The following is a 16,617-nucleotide window of genomic DNA, read 5'->3' on the forward strand; positions in this document are numbered from 1 at the left end:
CATTTTTACAATATACACTAAGCAAAGCGTCAAAATCGATACATTTAATATTATTAAAATCGCGTTTTACCGCGGACTCCTATTTTGAAGGCAAAATCCGAAAACCGGAAGTCTTGTTGCTACGGAATCTCTAATGTTGCCAGCATGACGCTAATGTTTTAAGCCCCGATTGGCATGGAGGCGGGCCTTTATCTGGGCATTGAATTATCGATATTAGCCTTTCCATGCACTGCTTTCCCAACGCAACCTGTGAAGAGAAGTTTTTGAATTGTGTAAGCTAGGCTAAATGTGTAAATTTAAACAAAATAATAAACTGTTATTTCTAAGTTGCACCGACGTCACTGTTGCCATGGTCACAGACATGGACGTTTTGATGGACGTTTGATGTGCTCTGGTGACTGGAGTTAGACAAGGGCTGATTACCATTTGCTCTAAGCCTATGTCCTTGAAAATATTACAGCAACACATCCAGTTAATGAGTTGAGTATAAACTTTTACCGCATTTGAATTTAGTTTTTTTGCCACCCCAATAACGGCAAGTTTTTTTTTACATTACGTATATATTTTTTTACAACTGAACATCGATAGTAATTATTTAGTTAAATAAACTATAGTACACACCATAGACAATTCTTAAACTTCTCTCCACAGATTGCAGTGGGAAAGCAGTGCATAGAAGGGCTAATATCGATCATTCAATGCCCAGAAAAAGCCCCGCCCCCACGCCAATAGAGGGTCAAAACTTGGTTTTAAGGAAAATGACTCGAAAGGCGGGAAGAAATTGTAATCGCAAGAAAAAGCGAACGTGAAAAAAACGTGTTTGAACGAAGACATTTTAAGATCAGACGCTGAAATCCATTTAATTTTGCATACACTTTTAACACGTTTAAATCCATTTTTTTCATACGATTGAATTTCATTTTTTCATACGATTAACTATTTTTGTTAACCTTGCTTTTATTATAATTTTTTAAATATTTCAGTTGCGTTCTTCTTTTCTTACGGGCAATACATTTTAGCTCAATTTGGCTCCATCGTATGTTTTTCTCCTCCGTGTACGGAACAATGCTATGTGGGTCTTCCAATCTTTAAAAAATACCTGCTATTGTAATTGTAGGAAAATTAGCACATTAATTTAGGTTGTTCGCTAAACATAAAATGCGTGGTAAGTATCCACACATGGGTCACTTTTGTCGTTGAAGACACATTTATAATTTATTGCACAAATGTACTATTAAATGAAATAGCAATTCCGTTGCAAACTCATTGCTGCTCAAACATACATTTTTAGAAAGCATTTCACTCTGAACAACAAAACAAGAAGCGAGTGTTTCATCGCCCAAAATTATATTAGATAAAATTCAGGTAGGTCCCTTCCTGATTCGGATTTTGTTTTATCGGATACGTTTCCCAACCGTTCGCCGCTTAATGTTTTTTTGGACGGAACTCGGTGGAACGACAAGACCCGTTTTTCATGTACTGCGCCTGCGCCACCAATGGCTCACAGCAGCAGGAGTAGAAGCATGAGCGTCACCACTACACACCACTAGTGTTCGCGGACACACGGGTCGCCCTCAAGTCTGCGATGGAATCCTGAGGGAGGCGTTTATTTTGTATTGCTCTGTACCTGTTTTTATGTATATATATTTCTGTGCACGGTGTTCCAAATGAACTGTCTAACCATGTATTTCCGGCGCTGATTCTACGGCTAGTAATTAGGCCAATTATATCTCACATCGAACGGGTGGGTCCGTAATATACAGTATGTGGAAAAAACAGCTTTCTCGAGGTCCAGGTTGAGGCCTGCATGTTAAAGAACCCGTCCTCCCACCCTGAATCTCACCGTGATGGCTGAGGATCATTCACACCCTGATCAGCACCAGAAGCTGGGCTCTGGAATAGGCACCTTACCATCTCTGGTTCATGGACTGCAAGGGACTGAGGCCAGTGCATTGCAGCTCAAAATCAAAAACTCCATCTGGTAAGGAGGACCGTCGTTAGCTAGCATTGTGCTACAAGATTCTTGCAGTAGCGTACATTAGTAGAGGAAGCTCTGTATGTTTTGGTGTGAAGCTAGCCCCAACTATTCAATTAGCTCTGACATTATAGCTACGAGTAGTAGATACACTAGTCGGTGTAGCCTATCCGTTCCTAATTCCCCGTGTCTGTATTAGTGTCTGGCGTTTACTATGTATATTCTGACAGTTTCGTGATTTTCCTTTTGCAAATATCTAATTGGGTGTAATATACAACATATTCATGAAAATGTTTTCCCCATTTTGTGCGTTTTGTTTATGTTATGGAATAGCGCGCGGCGTCTGTCGTTCGATATAGTAGCCATCAGGTTAACACTGCTTTTTCGTGGTTTGGGACAACTCCTGAATACTAATTTGGTTGTCATTTTCCAAAGTTACGATAGTGTTGACATTTCGGAAGTATGGTTTTGAGGTTGTTTTGACCAAATTAAAGGGTCAATGGGTTATTATAAACCCCGTGCTGCAAGAAACCTAACAAGTTGGTAGTTAAGCTAAAGGTAGAGACGTCCGACTTCATTTGTGGGTTTTTTCTGATTGGGAAGCAAAGGAGGTAACTTGAGCTTGATGGTATGGTAGAAGGGGCCACTTGCTCGCCCTGCCAAATGAGCTAGTGAGATGTTTTGGTATGGGGCACCCCCAGCGGGGCGGGGGCAATACGCAAAACTGAGCAGAATCGCCACGATGAGTAGTAGGCCTAAATCTTAATACATTTCCACGATCTTTGCTAGCAATACCTGTGCATTAATTCTAGTTTCCGCATTCTCATTATTACATTTCAGACGTTTAGAATATATAGCTTGTCTAAGGTGAACGTGAATGACCTCGACAATATACATAAATCTGAACTACAGTGTAGAACAGGGGCGGGCAATAATTGTCACTGGGGGCCACATTGAAAATGCCAGAGACCATTGCGGGCCAGATTACTTTTTTTAACCAACATGCTTAAAAGACACAGCATAGCTAACTCTGTTTACTTGCATATTACATGTATGCATATTTCTATTCCATGGAACATCATTTTCATAATCTACCTTAATTTACTTTAACAATGTTGTTTGTATTATGAACAACTGTTATTATGGCAGGCAAAGGCCTAAGGAATCAATTTTCAAGGTTATTACTCAATGGAATTCTTGCAACACATACTTGCCTTAAAATGTAACTTTCAATATAAGAGTAGGCTATATTACAAAAGGTATATTGTTAACAACAGTTATTAGGACAGCTATAAGTCTATCCCAGCCAACATTGGTATGTGGGCACCATATGGGTAGTAAATGGGTCCTATATGGGATTGTCCTCGGGTTTCATAATGGCCTCATGTTAATTGCACATATGGGTTTCATGCAACATTACACTGGGTGTTAGCTGGGTCCCAACTGGGCAACATACGCAAGACCCATCCCAGTCCCATCTTCAAGCTTTTTACATAACATGGACTGAAATCTGGGTTGCAGGTGGGTTAGTCCACGGGTTCCACAATGGCCCCATGTTAATTGCCCATATGGGTTTCATGCAGGATTACACTGGGTGTTAGTTGGGCCCCAAATGGGCAACATACGCAAGCTTTTATCACCTTAGAAGATTTTCACTCAATGCAAATGTTGGTATAATTGCGGTTATCTAACTTCTTCCAGTATATTTTTCGTACTACAGGCTTTTAACGACAGCTATTCTGGCAGCCCAGACCCAAGAAATCAACATTTAGGGCCACTCACTCATTATGAACAGGAGAGCCTCGTGTGGGTGTTGACAGGAGAGGTGAAGTCTGGAGTCTGTTCAAGCAGTGTGTTTTACTGCTACTACTCAGTCAGTGAGGCTGGATGTATGTTTGGACTTGTTGAATTTTAGCATCGATGACAGTTTTTTGTATTTTGCCGCATGCTTGCTCTGGAAGTGCCTCTGCAATTTGTACTCTTTAAAAACTGCGACGTTAGCTTTACATATTAATTAAGCAAGTTTCTTTACCTGCGACATCTGCAAATATATATATTTTTCTGGCCATTTTTTTAAATACCCTGTTTTCATTATCAACATTTCTTAGACAGGTTCATTTTCAGATATCGTTAGCCGCCTCGTGGCACTCGCCACGAGACGTTTAGTTTGAAATAAATAAATATGGAGCAGTAAATAAAGTAACGTAATCTGCAGAGCTCGTCAAGTATTGTATTATTTTTAAAGTTTTGGATGTATCACGGGCCGGATTGAATGACTCAACGGGCCGGATCTGGCCCGGGGGCCTTATCTTGCCCAGGTCTGGTGTAGAGCATGTTTAGACTAGAACAAATGCTTAATTTAAATAGCCTTTGTTGTGTTATTGAGGTTGTGGTACGTACACTTAGGCTACACCCCACGGCAAGCGAGGTCTAAAGATGATGTCTGGCTCAGAGTGTATTGGAGTGGAATGAGCAGTGATCAAGTATCAAGTCTGGTCCTGCGCCATATATCAATTTAATCAAAATGTTCCCCCTTTAATTAGCAGTTGATTTTGTTTATACATGAGCAGGACGAGACTTCCTATGTTATTGCTCTTTCCACTCCAGTACACACTGCTACAGACTTAGTATCTCCGTGTCGTTACACTACAGGAGTTGTATGTAGATAAACAAGACTTGCAGACAGATTTGCATCTGAAATATATTTTTTTAATTGTGTAAACAGGTGAACATTTTAATTGTCACAGGCTGCCTTCACATGGCTAGGTTGTTAACTTTCCTGACAGATACACTCCATGGCTACTGAGGTCTGAAGGGGCTTTAACACACAATCACCAACCTTGCCACCTCTATTAGTTGAATATTCGAATAACCAAAATGAAGTTAGTTTCTGAGTACTGTCTGTGTGTATTAATTTTGCCCCCCCAGTTTTTTTTTTTTTTACATTTGTTTTGCTTTAATCATATGTCCTATTATTTTATTGAATATTATTTATTCTCTGTCACAGTTTAATAAAGTTTAATACCTTATTTACAACTATTTATATGCAATCTATGAAAAAAGTAAAACATTTTACATTTGTGATTGTGTTTTGTTGTTATTATTAGGGATCAATCAATCAAATGTATTTATAAAGCCCTTTTTACATCAGCAGGATGCACCAATAATACTTTTAATTTTCGATACCAATTCCGAGTGCAGAATTATCTGCCATTACAGCCTAATTTTACATGACAGATTTGTATGGCATACAATTTTTTATTAACAACTTTGTCAATATTCATAATTGTGGGACATTTTAACAATATAAGATAATGTGAAAATATGTTAAAATGCACTTCAAGGTAAAGTAATTAGAGGAAATTCTATAGCAATGTAAAATGGGAAAGCGGATACGTACTGGACAAATAAGTCACCTCCGTGAAAACTAGGAATGTGAAAAACGGACAGTTTACCATTAAGTTTATACAGGCATTTTCTTTATTCGTATTTGGTTAAAATCATAAAATTCCATGTGTCACTGGCTGGGGTTAGCTGGCTGGGGTTAGCTGGCTGGGGTTAGCTGGCTGGGGTTAGCTGGCTGGAGACTGCAGAAATGATTGTGGTTGTTTTTGAGTTTAATAGGCATAGCCTGCATGTGTTCGGTCTGCCCATCAACTTACGATTTGTTCATGGCACATTGTTAGGACAATCTGTTTTGTGGCATTGGCTCATTACACAGACTGTTGCTGATACTCGTTCCTGTATTTTTGCCAAGTATTGAACACATTTCCAATTTCAGTATGAGATTGGTGCACTCGTAATGATTATAATGTATAGAAAACTTATGATGGAAGTTGCATACATTTTTATTAGCATCATAAGAAGCAGTATTTTTTTATTGATTTTATGCCAGGAATCACAAGTCCAGAAATTACAACATTGACATTGGCCAAATGTGTTAAATGAATTTAAGTGCATCTGTGCTTTCCATATTAGTATAACCTCTGTGCTATAAATACATTTTAAGTGACATGTAGTAATATTAAAATTCGGACTCAAACAGCTTTGCATGGTGAACAAAAATCACCAATTTACCAGCTGTACTAGTTTATGACGTAGCTGATATTGCCATTTGTTTTTAGCTCAAGGATTTTAATTGTCATGACTTGTCATGTTGATGAAGGAAATTTTGATATTTGTATACATACCTAGTAAGTAATTTAGGCCAATTAATACGATTTAACAAGGAAGGATGTAACATTGTTACATCCGCCCTAATGATTTGAGGTTTGTGAGCAATTTGTTATTTTTAAACAAAGCTTTTAGTTGACTTTAGTTTTTTTTTTTAGAGTGACTCCTTTCAGTTGTATGTTGACCTGTTTTCAATCATTTTACAGCAGGATTACACACTCACAGCTTTTCAGAACCAAAACATAAGCCACAAAGCCAGGCACCTTCTCTGCTCTTGAACTTGAGAATCTGTCGTTTCGTGACAGCTGCTCTTTGCAATAGTCTAGTCAATCCACCACGAGTCAGTCAGTAGAGCCAAACTTCCCATCACTAATCCACACCCCAGTAAAACTATTGTGGCCACAGTGAACAACCCTCCATGAGCAGATGTTTGGGATATCAATTCCCTACTTTGATAATTTCCGTAATTACATTGACATTTAGGCTAGTGAACATCAGAAATTGTAATGCAATTCCCTACACTTATTTTTTTTTAACCAGATAACTTCACACTCCTTCAAAAATATAATGCTAGTGTTTCGACATACCATGGAAGATGAAGATCACATTTTTACTATGTGATGTTACTTACAGCTTAGAGTCCTGAATGGTGCACATTACACTTGACTGGGTGAGTCTAGCTAAAGGGTAGAACAGCCTGAGTGATAGACGATACCTATGATCTACATTTGGAGAGCTGGCAAATATACAAATGCTGCCTCCAATGGAAAATATCTGTCCTTGGCTTGGTTCTGGTGGTGTTGGACAGCCCATTGGAAAGTTAGAATGACTATACAGTGCAAGTGTTACACTTACTTTTTTTTTGGGGACAAAGAAAGACTAAGTTTCTAGTATGAGTAGAAGTATGAGTGCAAGTTGTGAATTACAGCACACAGTCTATAATCAGAGTTCAGATTATTTGTGATGTTTCGTTTAATAGCTATAGTATTGTGCCTTGCGCAGCAATAATGTGCTCAGTGTAGCCTACCAAAGTGTTGCACTGAAACATTTATTCCAATCTGATACTACATGTGTGTACCTAATAAAGTGGCCTCTAAGTATTGTGAACAGTTGGGATGAAACCAAACAAAAACAAAGCGAGAAATGTGGAAAAATAAACTGGGCCAAACCAGGAACCAGTATCTTTTTCTGGGGGTTAGGGAGAGGAATTGGGTTCTAGCCATATGTCTACCTATTAACTAACTATTTTATCCTGTTGTGCCCCTATCTGATATCAGAGAAGCCATTCAGGTGGTCAGTTTCCTTTGAGTTGAAACTGTTTTAAAAATTTTCCTGTAGTTTGCTGTATCAGCTCCACACTCAATTTGGTGGCTGCTCTGATGATATGCCAGACTTCCGTTTAAAACGTTCCCCATCATCACTTTAACTTAAGCATATGAATGCAGAAAGGATCAACAGGGTTGTATGTCTACTTGTTGTGGGAGAGGAGAGAGGTCAGCGATGTCTCCCCCTCCCCCTATCTCTCCACATGGATATTTCAAAATAGCACAGCTTTGGTGCTCCAGCCCTGCCTCTGTGTCCGGCTACTGTCTGCGGTCTCTGGAGTTTATAGGCAAATGTCAGGCAATCCTCTTTCTCCCTAAAGCGGCCATATTGCAGGGGGCAGGCAGACAGACAGAAAAGGCTGCCCCTTCCAATTGACTGTTTACAATTGATAGGAGGGCCAGCTGGGGTGGTAAAGAGTAGGTGGGGAGAGTAAGCATAGCTGCGTTTTGAAATTGCACTCTTTCCATTCAAAAAGGATACACAGTCCATCATAATTAAACATTTTAGGCCTAGTGTTTATTATTCCTCAGATGTGTAGTATTTTATCAAGTCACATCACACTAAACTTATCTTTTTGCCGGACCGCGTAAGCGAAGCCAGCCAAGAAGACTGACCTGACTGAGTGAGCAACCGACCGACGGAGTGTGTGACTGACTGACTACCCCTTGTTACATAGCGTAGTGGTTAGAGAAGCGAATCTGCAAACTAAATGTCCCGTGTTCGAAATCTCCTCACGGTCACGACAAAGTAGGGTTAGGATTTGTGTCCGCTTCCGATAGACAAACATTTGCAGTATCTACATCACAATAAGCCTAAAATAAAACTTTATGGTTATATTGCGATTGTTTTTGGTGGATTTCGAAGTACGCATCCATGAATGCTTTTTGGGTAACGATAGACAAAAACCTGGCTGGCAACAACATTAAGTAGTTACATTATAGTAAGGCAAAAAAGAACGGTTATGCAGTGTTGCCATTCACAAATGTATGAAAAACAAATGTTTTTGTGCCATGAAATGAAAAGCTTTGGCATGGACACGTTCATCTTCAGTCTCGCAAGCAATTGCTCAATTCTTATGACTATTCCTAGGAAGTTAGTAGGTAATAGTAAGCCTATTACTAATAAGCTGTTAAAATGGCCGGTGGCAAAAGCAATACAGTTCATAGGTACTATTTGTGGTGGAGGTTAACTTAATAAGAAACCTTGTTCAATGGACACAATGAACACAATGCTCAATGGTGTCTAGTGACTGGTCAAACGTGTATCGCTGTGGCGTTGTGGTTATTGATTTGTTCATTAATCATTCTAAATCGTTCTGAGAGACGAGCTTAAAAAAAGGCGTCTGCCTGTGTTGGTTGATGTTCATTCCGTGGTTTTTGAACTGGGTACCTAAGCCAATTTCCAGAACATGCAAATGTTAGCCTACTTACAGATTTTATCTTTTCAAATAATTTATAATATTTGTTGTGAGCATCTCTGAAGCAGGTGCTTCCACATAGGTGTTGAGATAATATCCCACCAGCTTGTTGTGCTGTATAAAAATGCACGTCCAGTTTGCCTTTATTTCTGCCATCATGGCTAGAAGACGATATCTCTGTGACTTTGACATACGGGTTTTTGACATACACGTTCCGATTTGCGGTCAGTTACCAGATATTACCAGGCCTGTTAGGCAGGTTTCAACAGTGCAGTGTAATTACTAGTGCTGTCAAATGATTATGCAGTTAATCGTGATTAATTATTGTAATCTTCTGTAGCTAATCACAAATGTAGAATTTATGCTATTTGGCTGTAAATATATAAAAAGCTGTTAATGGTGTTCTATTTCAAAGCAACTATGGAAAAAAGACAATAGATTTTATGTTTCATTAATTTCCGTTTAGCAGTTTTACCTTTTTACAGTATTTTACAGGCACTATGCTGAAACAAATATCATTGGTTAGGGTTAGGCTTCTTGGAAGGGCTTCAAGTTAACTCCTTGGTTCATCAACCAATATTGCTGGTAATCATTTCTGTCAGCCAAGTGCAGAAACGGGGAAAAAGTGTGGGACGTGTGTAACGACGCATGCATGCCGGCGTGTGTGATTCACGGAGAAGGACGGGCACATGTGAACTGGAAAGGGCCCTATAGAGAGAAGGGGCATGTGCTCTGCACAGGTTAACCCTTACCTGTGCAAGTGCCTGCCTACTATTATAAAACACAACACTAACGCGTAAGCTGTGTAATGTCTCCTCAAGAATAAAAGTATTTTGAGCAACAAGTAACATAGCAAAGTCAAACACTGCACATACAGTATGTGTATGTACAGTGTTTCCGCTGCGCTCATTTTACCCCTTCGGAGTGTTGGATGGTCTTCAGCAGGGGGCAGAGAGAGACGCAGCAACAATGTGCACTGTGCTGTAGCCTTGTGGAGTGAAGTATTTAATTTCCAGCGCAAGATAATTGTCCCCACTGAAAATCTCCTGAGTGATCATTTTTGGGATATTGTTTTTTTCCCAGAGGCCCTCATGAATGCTGTGAATACTTGGTGTACCTGATTATGGTGATGGAATGCATCCAGATGTGTCAATACTATCCATATACCTCATAAGGATGACTGCTTTCATGGAAGCCATCATACCAAAAAGGAAAGTGGGGAACTGCCATGATTCGCACATCTGAAATTTGGCTAAGCAGAGGAGGAACCTATCCCCCTTTGCGATGACTGAGGGTGTTTCCTGACTGACTCCAGCTCCAGACAGAGAAAGCAGAGATCTCACCTGGTGTCGGAAGGCTTTACCCCTGGTTCACTATGTCCCATTGAGTGTCCAAGAGATTCCTGACAATGTCATGCTGCCTGCTCTCTTGAATCTTCCACTAGAGGCCAATCTTCCAAATATGTGAATACCCTCAGCCCCATGTACATCAAAGGGTGCCAGGCTAGGAAAAGACTTGAGGCAAGAGGGAGAGAACTGGACTCCAAAGCCACCTTGTACTAGAAGTTGATAAAATTGCAAAGTAAGGCTACTAATTACTATTTTTACGCTTTGTGTAACTTTACTTAATCTTGTCCAGATGTTAGTTTGTTTTCAGTGTCAGTATGAGTATGCTGCAACTTGTGATAGCGGAGTGACTGAGAGATATGTATTTTCTTTTAATCAAGCTAGGGCCCACTTACCATGGCAATGGTCTGTTTCTTAAAGCTTAGCTCTTATTAAGTAATGCTCTGTCAGGTCAGAGTATGGCCAGAACGTTGGATGTAATTCTTGCAAAACGTTTAAACTGGAGTAACATTCTGTGAGGAGTTGACAGGGAGAATCTAAATCCTGTTTAAATCCTCTCACAGCTCCCCATAATAACAATGGCTTACCCTAGGCTTTCTCTCTGTACCTGCCTGGTCTTACCTAGCAACAGCTTAATAAGAGGAACCTGGCAAACATGCTTATTATCAAGACTGAGGTATCCTGGGCTCACCTAGTAACAGTCCAATAAAACTTCTGGCTGTAGTGAATAACAGTCTTCTGATTCTGACCTGCCCTGAGTAACCTATTAACAGCAGCACAGTTGGACCTTCCCCTGCATCACACAGTAACATCCTGAACATTATTATTATTTTATTAACAAATCAGTGAATCCTAAGAAGGGTTATGTAGTAACTTTGAATGGTAACTGTAGCAGTTGAAAATACATACAGTTCCCCTGCTATAGGCAACGGTCTAAAGCAGGGGAATTCAAATCTTACTCTACGAGCTCCGGAGTCTGCTGGTTTTCTGTTCTACCTCATCATTAATTGCTCCAACCTGGTGTTCGAATTCTAAATCAGTCTCTGATTAGAGGGTTGCAATCAAAACATTGAGTGGAACTGGCTTTGAGGGCCAGTGTTGAGTTTGAAGGGTCTGAAGGTTAATCACAATAACTTTTGGGAATAAATTGTAACATATGTATTTGTTAGTCATTGTGTGTCTTATTTACCGCATACAGAGCGTGGTTTCAGCAGAATATCCATCAATAGCTTGTTTCATCGATAGAATGAGAGCTCAGCTTCTCAAACAGCTGGAATTGAACTTGCTTTTATAAGCCTATGTTCTGCACAACTACAAATGCTAAAGTCTTCCATTCTTGTAGCAGAGTCATAATGCACCCATAGAAATGTGGAGGAAATTATTATATCAAGATATATTTAATGCCTTTTAAACTAGCTGTTCTTTGCAGTTCAAATAGTTTTCACTTTCATTGTGCTGAAGCACAAGGCCAAATACAAGTATTTTTAGCAGCCCATCTTAGTTCTCTAATACTAGTATTCCTCCCTTTCCAGATTTTACATGGAAATGTTTCTCTGTTTCATGTGTAACTGTTAGCGTCTGGTACACTAGCTGGTGTTTTTCCTCAAATTGCATTTAGGCAAATGTTTAAAAAGTTTTTGGACTTATTAGTGTGTTGCATTCCAGCAGCAGGACTGGTATCTGCTCCTTTGTGTGAGGAAGAACAGGAGGAGCACTGCCTGAGCCCTACAAAATTTCCTCCAGCGGGCTACTGGTGTGCATGTTTCTGACCAAACTGTCAGAATCAGACTCCATGAGGGTTGCATGAGGGCCCGATGTCCTCTAGTGGGACCTGTGCTCACAGCCCAGCAGCACTGTGCAGCTCGATTGGCATTCGCCAGAGAACACCAGAATTGGCAGGTCCCCCACTGGCGCCCCGTTCTCGTCACAGATTAATGCAGGTTCACATTGAGCATGTGACAGACGTGAAAGAGTCAGAGACGCAGTGGTGAACGTTATGCTGCCTGCAACATCATCCAGCATGACCAGTTGGGCAGTGGGTCAGTGATGGTCTGGGGAGGCATATCCTTGGAGGGTCGCACAGACCTCCACGTGCTAGCCAACGGTATCCTGACTGCTGTTAAGTACCGGGATGAAATCCTCAGACCCATCGTCAGACCTTTGGCTGGTGCAGTGGGCCCTGGGTTCCTCCTGGGGCAGGACAATGCCCGGCCTCATGTGGCCAGAGTGTGTAGGCAATTCCTGGATGACGAAGGCATTGATGCCATTGACTGGCCCTCATGTTCCCTAGACCTGAATCAAAAAATATCTTCAAAATGAATAAATAAATACAATTTGCTTGCAAAATGTGCTTGCAAAGACCCAAATGATCTTTCATTATATTCTGGCAATATATCCAGGGTTTTTCTGACATGACACTCCAGAAGGCTGTGTAGTGGAAATTGGGTCAATTTAGGCTATGGTAGAAGACGTGTTGTTTTGAATGAGCAGACTTAGCAAGGAGCCAGAGGGGGTCTTTGACTGTGAGGAGCTGTAGCAGGCTGTCTGTGAACAAACGTTACAAACAGTCAGTGATTTTAATTTTCTCTAGTTGAGTAGACAACTGACTGCCTCAAAATGCTTATTTCTCTGTTGGTTGATTCGCAGCGGGATCTTAGACTAGGTTTTCATTGCTCTCTCCTTTTTTTGTTTCCAGCAGTATGACATTGCTGTTAGTTCAAGTCTAATCATACAATACTTTTATTTGTTTTTAGTCCTTCTATACCAGTTTGTACTGGATTAATGTCTCCTCTAACTGTCAAAGAATTGCTGAGGTGGATTTATTATTAATAGTTATCAAGTATGATAGAAGATTTATATGGTGTTCTTTTTTTGCATCACAACATGTGTTCCTGGAATATACTGGTTATGACCAGGGGGTAAGCGGATGGGGGGTAGTCTCATGCCTTACATTTCACCAAATTATTATTATTATTAAATCCGGTGGATTCATTGTGCTAATGTCACACTTGCGTTATACTGATTTGTCTTATGTCTCTGCTCTTTTTCAGCAAATCTGTACAATCAAAAGTGGACAATATTTTGGTGAGTAGTTGCCATTAAGCCTTAAATCGCAAAGTATGTTTGTTTTTTTCTTCACATTTGTTAATCACTACCCCCTATATTTGGTGTCTGAATGTCATCTCAATGCTTCTTCTCTTCTTCTCACTTCACCAGTGTCAAGAGTCAGTTTAATGATAAAGGGGAGCATTGAGATCTGCTCTCTCTGTAATATTTAACCAACTGGTTTCATGTTTTACTTATTTATAACACACTTGATGTCAGAGCTGAAAGTAGCCACATTATGAAATGGTTTTTTGACTGATGTGCTGCCCATAAAGTACTCCTCAGTTTCACTAATGATCTCACTCAGTTAGATTACAGCCACACAGTTGTAATCACATTTTATATGTCTAACCTTTGATTGTTTATTTGAAATGGAATGCACTTGGTACAGTTTCCTGAACTGAGAAAAATCTGTCATTTCATTAGGATTTCAGGTTGTTGAAAAGATTGTAAATGGAAATATGATATTCCTCTAATTATTTATGATCATATTATTGCTTGTATGTAAAAGTAGCCACTGGTGCACTAAACCATTTCATCATGCATAACAACAATGTGTATCTTTAAGTGATGCACCACAGATTGCCAAATCACCCAGTCGATGGTGAACATGGCTAGAACATATCCCTCCCTCTATATTGTTAGACAAAGTATTTTTTTTGTTTCAGACTTGAAACAAAAAACACCATCTTTACCAAGTTACGTTGTTAACTACTAAATTAATAGTGCAATTTTAAGTCATTTTACAACCATATAACTGTTTCACATGCTAATATTGGTTTTGTTTTACTGTGTTAGACACTAATATAAAATTGTTTAGTCAAATTCTCTGTTGTCTGATGTACAATCTGCCTTGCATGAACCATTCGGTGCACACTCAACATCTGACACTACATGTAGCATACAATAACCATTATCTGGACCATTTACATTGAGAATTCCTCTGAACTCTTTAAGCCGGTGTGACAACATGGTGTTTTCAGGAATTACTACAGAAGCCTGTTCTAAATGTTTGGAGAGGTGAATAATTTGTTAACAATGAGAAGAGAACAGAGGATCTTGGGCTATCTTCGTGTCTTTATCCCAAAACATGGGAGCCACCTACATTAATATGTAGCTGAATTCAAACCTTTTAGTTTCACTTTCCAAATTGATACAGAGAAGAGAAATCTGGTTTATCCATTCAGGTGAGGTGTTGGTAAAATTGAGGGAAATGAGTGTTGTACTCTGACCTTCTCTCTATTCTCAGTAAAAGGGGACCACAGACTCAGTGGATGAAACCCTGCGTTCTGTATTGTCAAGCGAAGGCTACCAATTCCCTGGAGCCCCAGAGTTTCTCTGTGTGTGTGGCAGGTGGCAGAGTCAGCAGTACATGTGTGACCCCCTGCAATCCTGTCAGCGGCACTGGATGTTTCTACTTTACACACCACTTTGCATCAGCTGCACTCATTAAACTTGAATGTCTTCAGTTGTTATCCACCAGGATCACCGATGTGATCGCAGTTGCCTTGTTGTTTTTCAGTTTCCGACAGACTTTTGTTTTATTTGTTACTTAAGGATCTCTAGAGGACAAGCAGTAGCATCTGATATTATGCTCACTGTCTGTCCTCACGTGTTAATTTTTAGTCCTTTTAATGTCTGAATTGTGTCGATCAGTAAAACACCTCAATAACGGTGCTCGTGTTGATACGTTTTTTACTGCCTCAGACAGTAGTTTATGCTTTCTAGAGAGACTGAAAAGTTTTGGGCAGTGGAGTGGAGTATTTTTGTAACCCAACTTTTTTGCCTCTGCTGAATGGCTGTTATATGTTGATAATCCTGTTAGTTTACCACAGTCAATGGAAAGCATTACTTTCAGGTTTTTGGGCTTATCTAAAATTCAGAATGGTTCTTTAGAGGTGCACCCAGTTTGTCGCCCTTTTGTGATTATTATTTTGCCAGAGAACTTGGGATTTGGTTAGAAGACTAAGAGATACAGTGGGGAGAACAAATATCTGATACACTGCCGATTTCGCAGGTTTTCCCAAGCATGTAGAAGTCTGTAATATTTTATCATAGGTACACTTCAACTGTGAGTGACGGAATCTAAAACAAAAATCCAGAAAATCACATTGTATGATTTTTAAGTAATTAATTAGCATTTTATTGCATGACATACGTATTTGATACATCAGAAAAGCAGAACTGGCTTGGGCAGCGGGACCTTGTGTGCCCTGTAGGATTTTAATCCATGACGGCGTAGTGTGTTACTAATGGTTTTCTTTGAGACTGTGGTCCCAGCTCTCTTCAGGTCATTGACCAGGTCCTGCCGTGTAGTTCTGGGCTGATCCCTCACCTTCCTCATGATCATTGAGGCCCCATGAGGTGAGATCTTGCATGGAGCCCCAGACCGAGTGAGATTGGCCGTCATCTTGAACTTCTTCCATTTTCCAATAATTGCGCCAACAGTTGTTGCCTTCTCACCAAGCTGCTTGCCTATTGTCCTGTAGCCCATCCCAGCCTTGTGCAGGTCTACAATTTTATCCCTGATGTCCTTACACAGCTCTCTGGTCTTGGCCATTGTGGAGAGGTTGGAGTCTGTTTGATTGTGTGGACAGGTGTCTTTTATACAGGTAACGAGTTCAAACAGGTGCAGTTAATACAGGTAATGAGTGGAGAACAGGAGGGCTTCTTAAAGAAAAACTAACAGGTTTGTGAGAGCCGGAATTCTTACTGGTTGGTAGGTGATCAAATACTTATGTCATGCAAAAAAATGCAAATTAATTATTTAAAAATCATACAATGTGATTTTCTGGATTTTTGTTTTAGATTTTGTTTCTCACAGTAGAAGTGCACCTATGACAAAAATTACAGACCTCTACATGCTTTGTAAGTATGAAAACTTGCAAAATCGGCAGTGTATCAAACACTTGTTCTCCCCACTGTAATTCAGTGGTCTTTGTGAGTTTGTTTGCATGGTGGTTGAGAAAATAGATAATATACAAGCTTGTTAATGGCCTTCGTGTGTCTCATTGTTTCGTTTTATTGGTTTCATTGCCTCAGAGCCGCATCACAACCATCAGTCTTTTCATGTCGGGCTCATTCTGCTAGACAGTATGAGGCTTGGTAACAAAGTTGACATTGATTTCATAGAGCTCAGGTTTGGTAGCCTAGTTAGTTTGTTCAACTGCCTTCATTTAAAGGCTTGACCACCATCCAGAAATTGGTTTTTTTGTCGTTGTTGATTTGAGAATACAACTAGTCTATAATTGTTGTGTGTTTTTGTTTGTGCCAAG

At 39.9% G+C, this 16,617-nt stretch overlaps 1 protein-coding gene across 1 annotated transcript in view; it reads left to right on the forward strand.

The window, feature by feature from the left end:
* Positions 1-1,475: 1,475 nt before the first annotated feature.
* Positions 1,476-16,617, forward strand: part of rfx7a (regulatory factor X7a) — a 45,155-nt gene continuing 30,013 nt past the window's right edge. The window contains exons 1-2 of the mRNA XM_010880219.4: positions 1,476-1,981; positions 13,288-13,321. Of these exons, the coding sequence (XP_010878521.2) occupies positions 1,848-1,981; positions 13,288-13,321 (168 nt within the window). The 5' untranslated portion in view covers positions 1,476-1,847. The remainder of the gene's footprint in view (positions 1,982-13,287; positions 13,322-16,617) is intronic.

Source organism: Esox lucius, chromosome 2 (genome assembly GCF_011004845.1).
Source record: "Esox lucius isolate fEsoLuc1 chromosome 2, fEsoLuc1.pri, whole genome shotgun sequence".
In the NCBI taxonomy this organism is placed as follows: domain Eukaryota; kingdom Metazoa; phylum Chordata; class Actinopteri; order Esociformes; family Esocidae; genus Esox; species Esox lucius.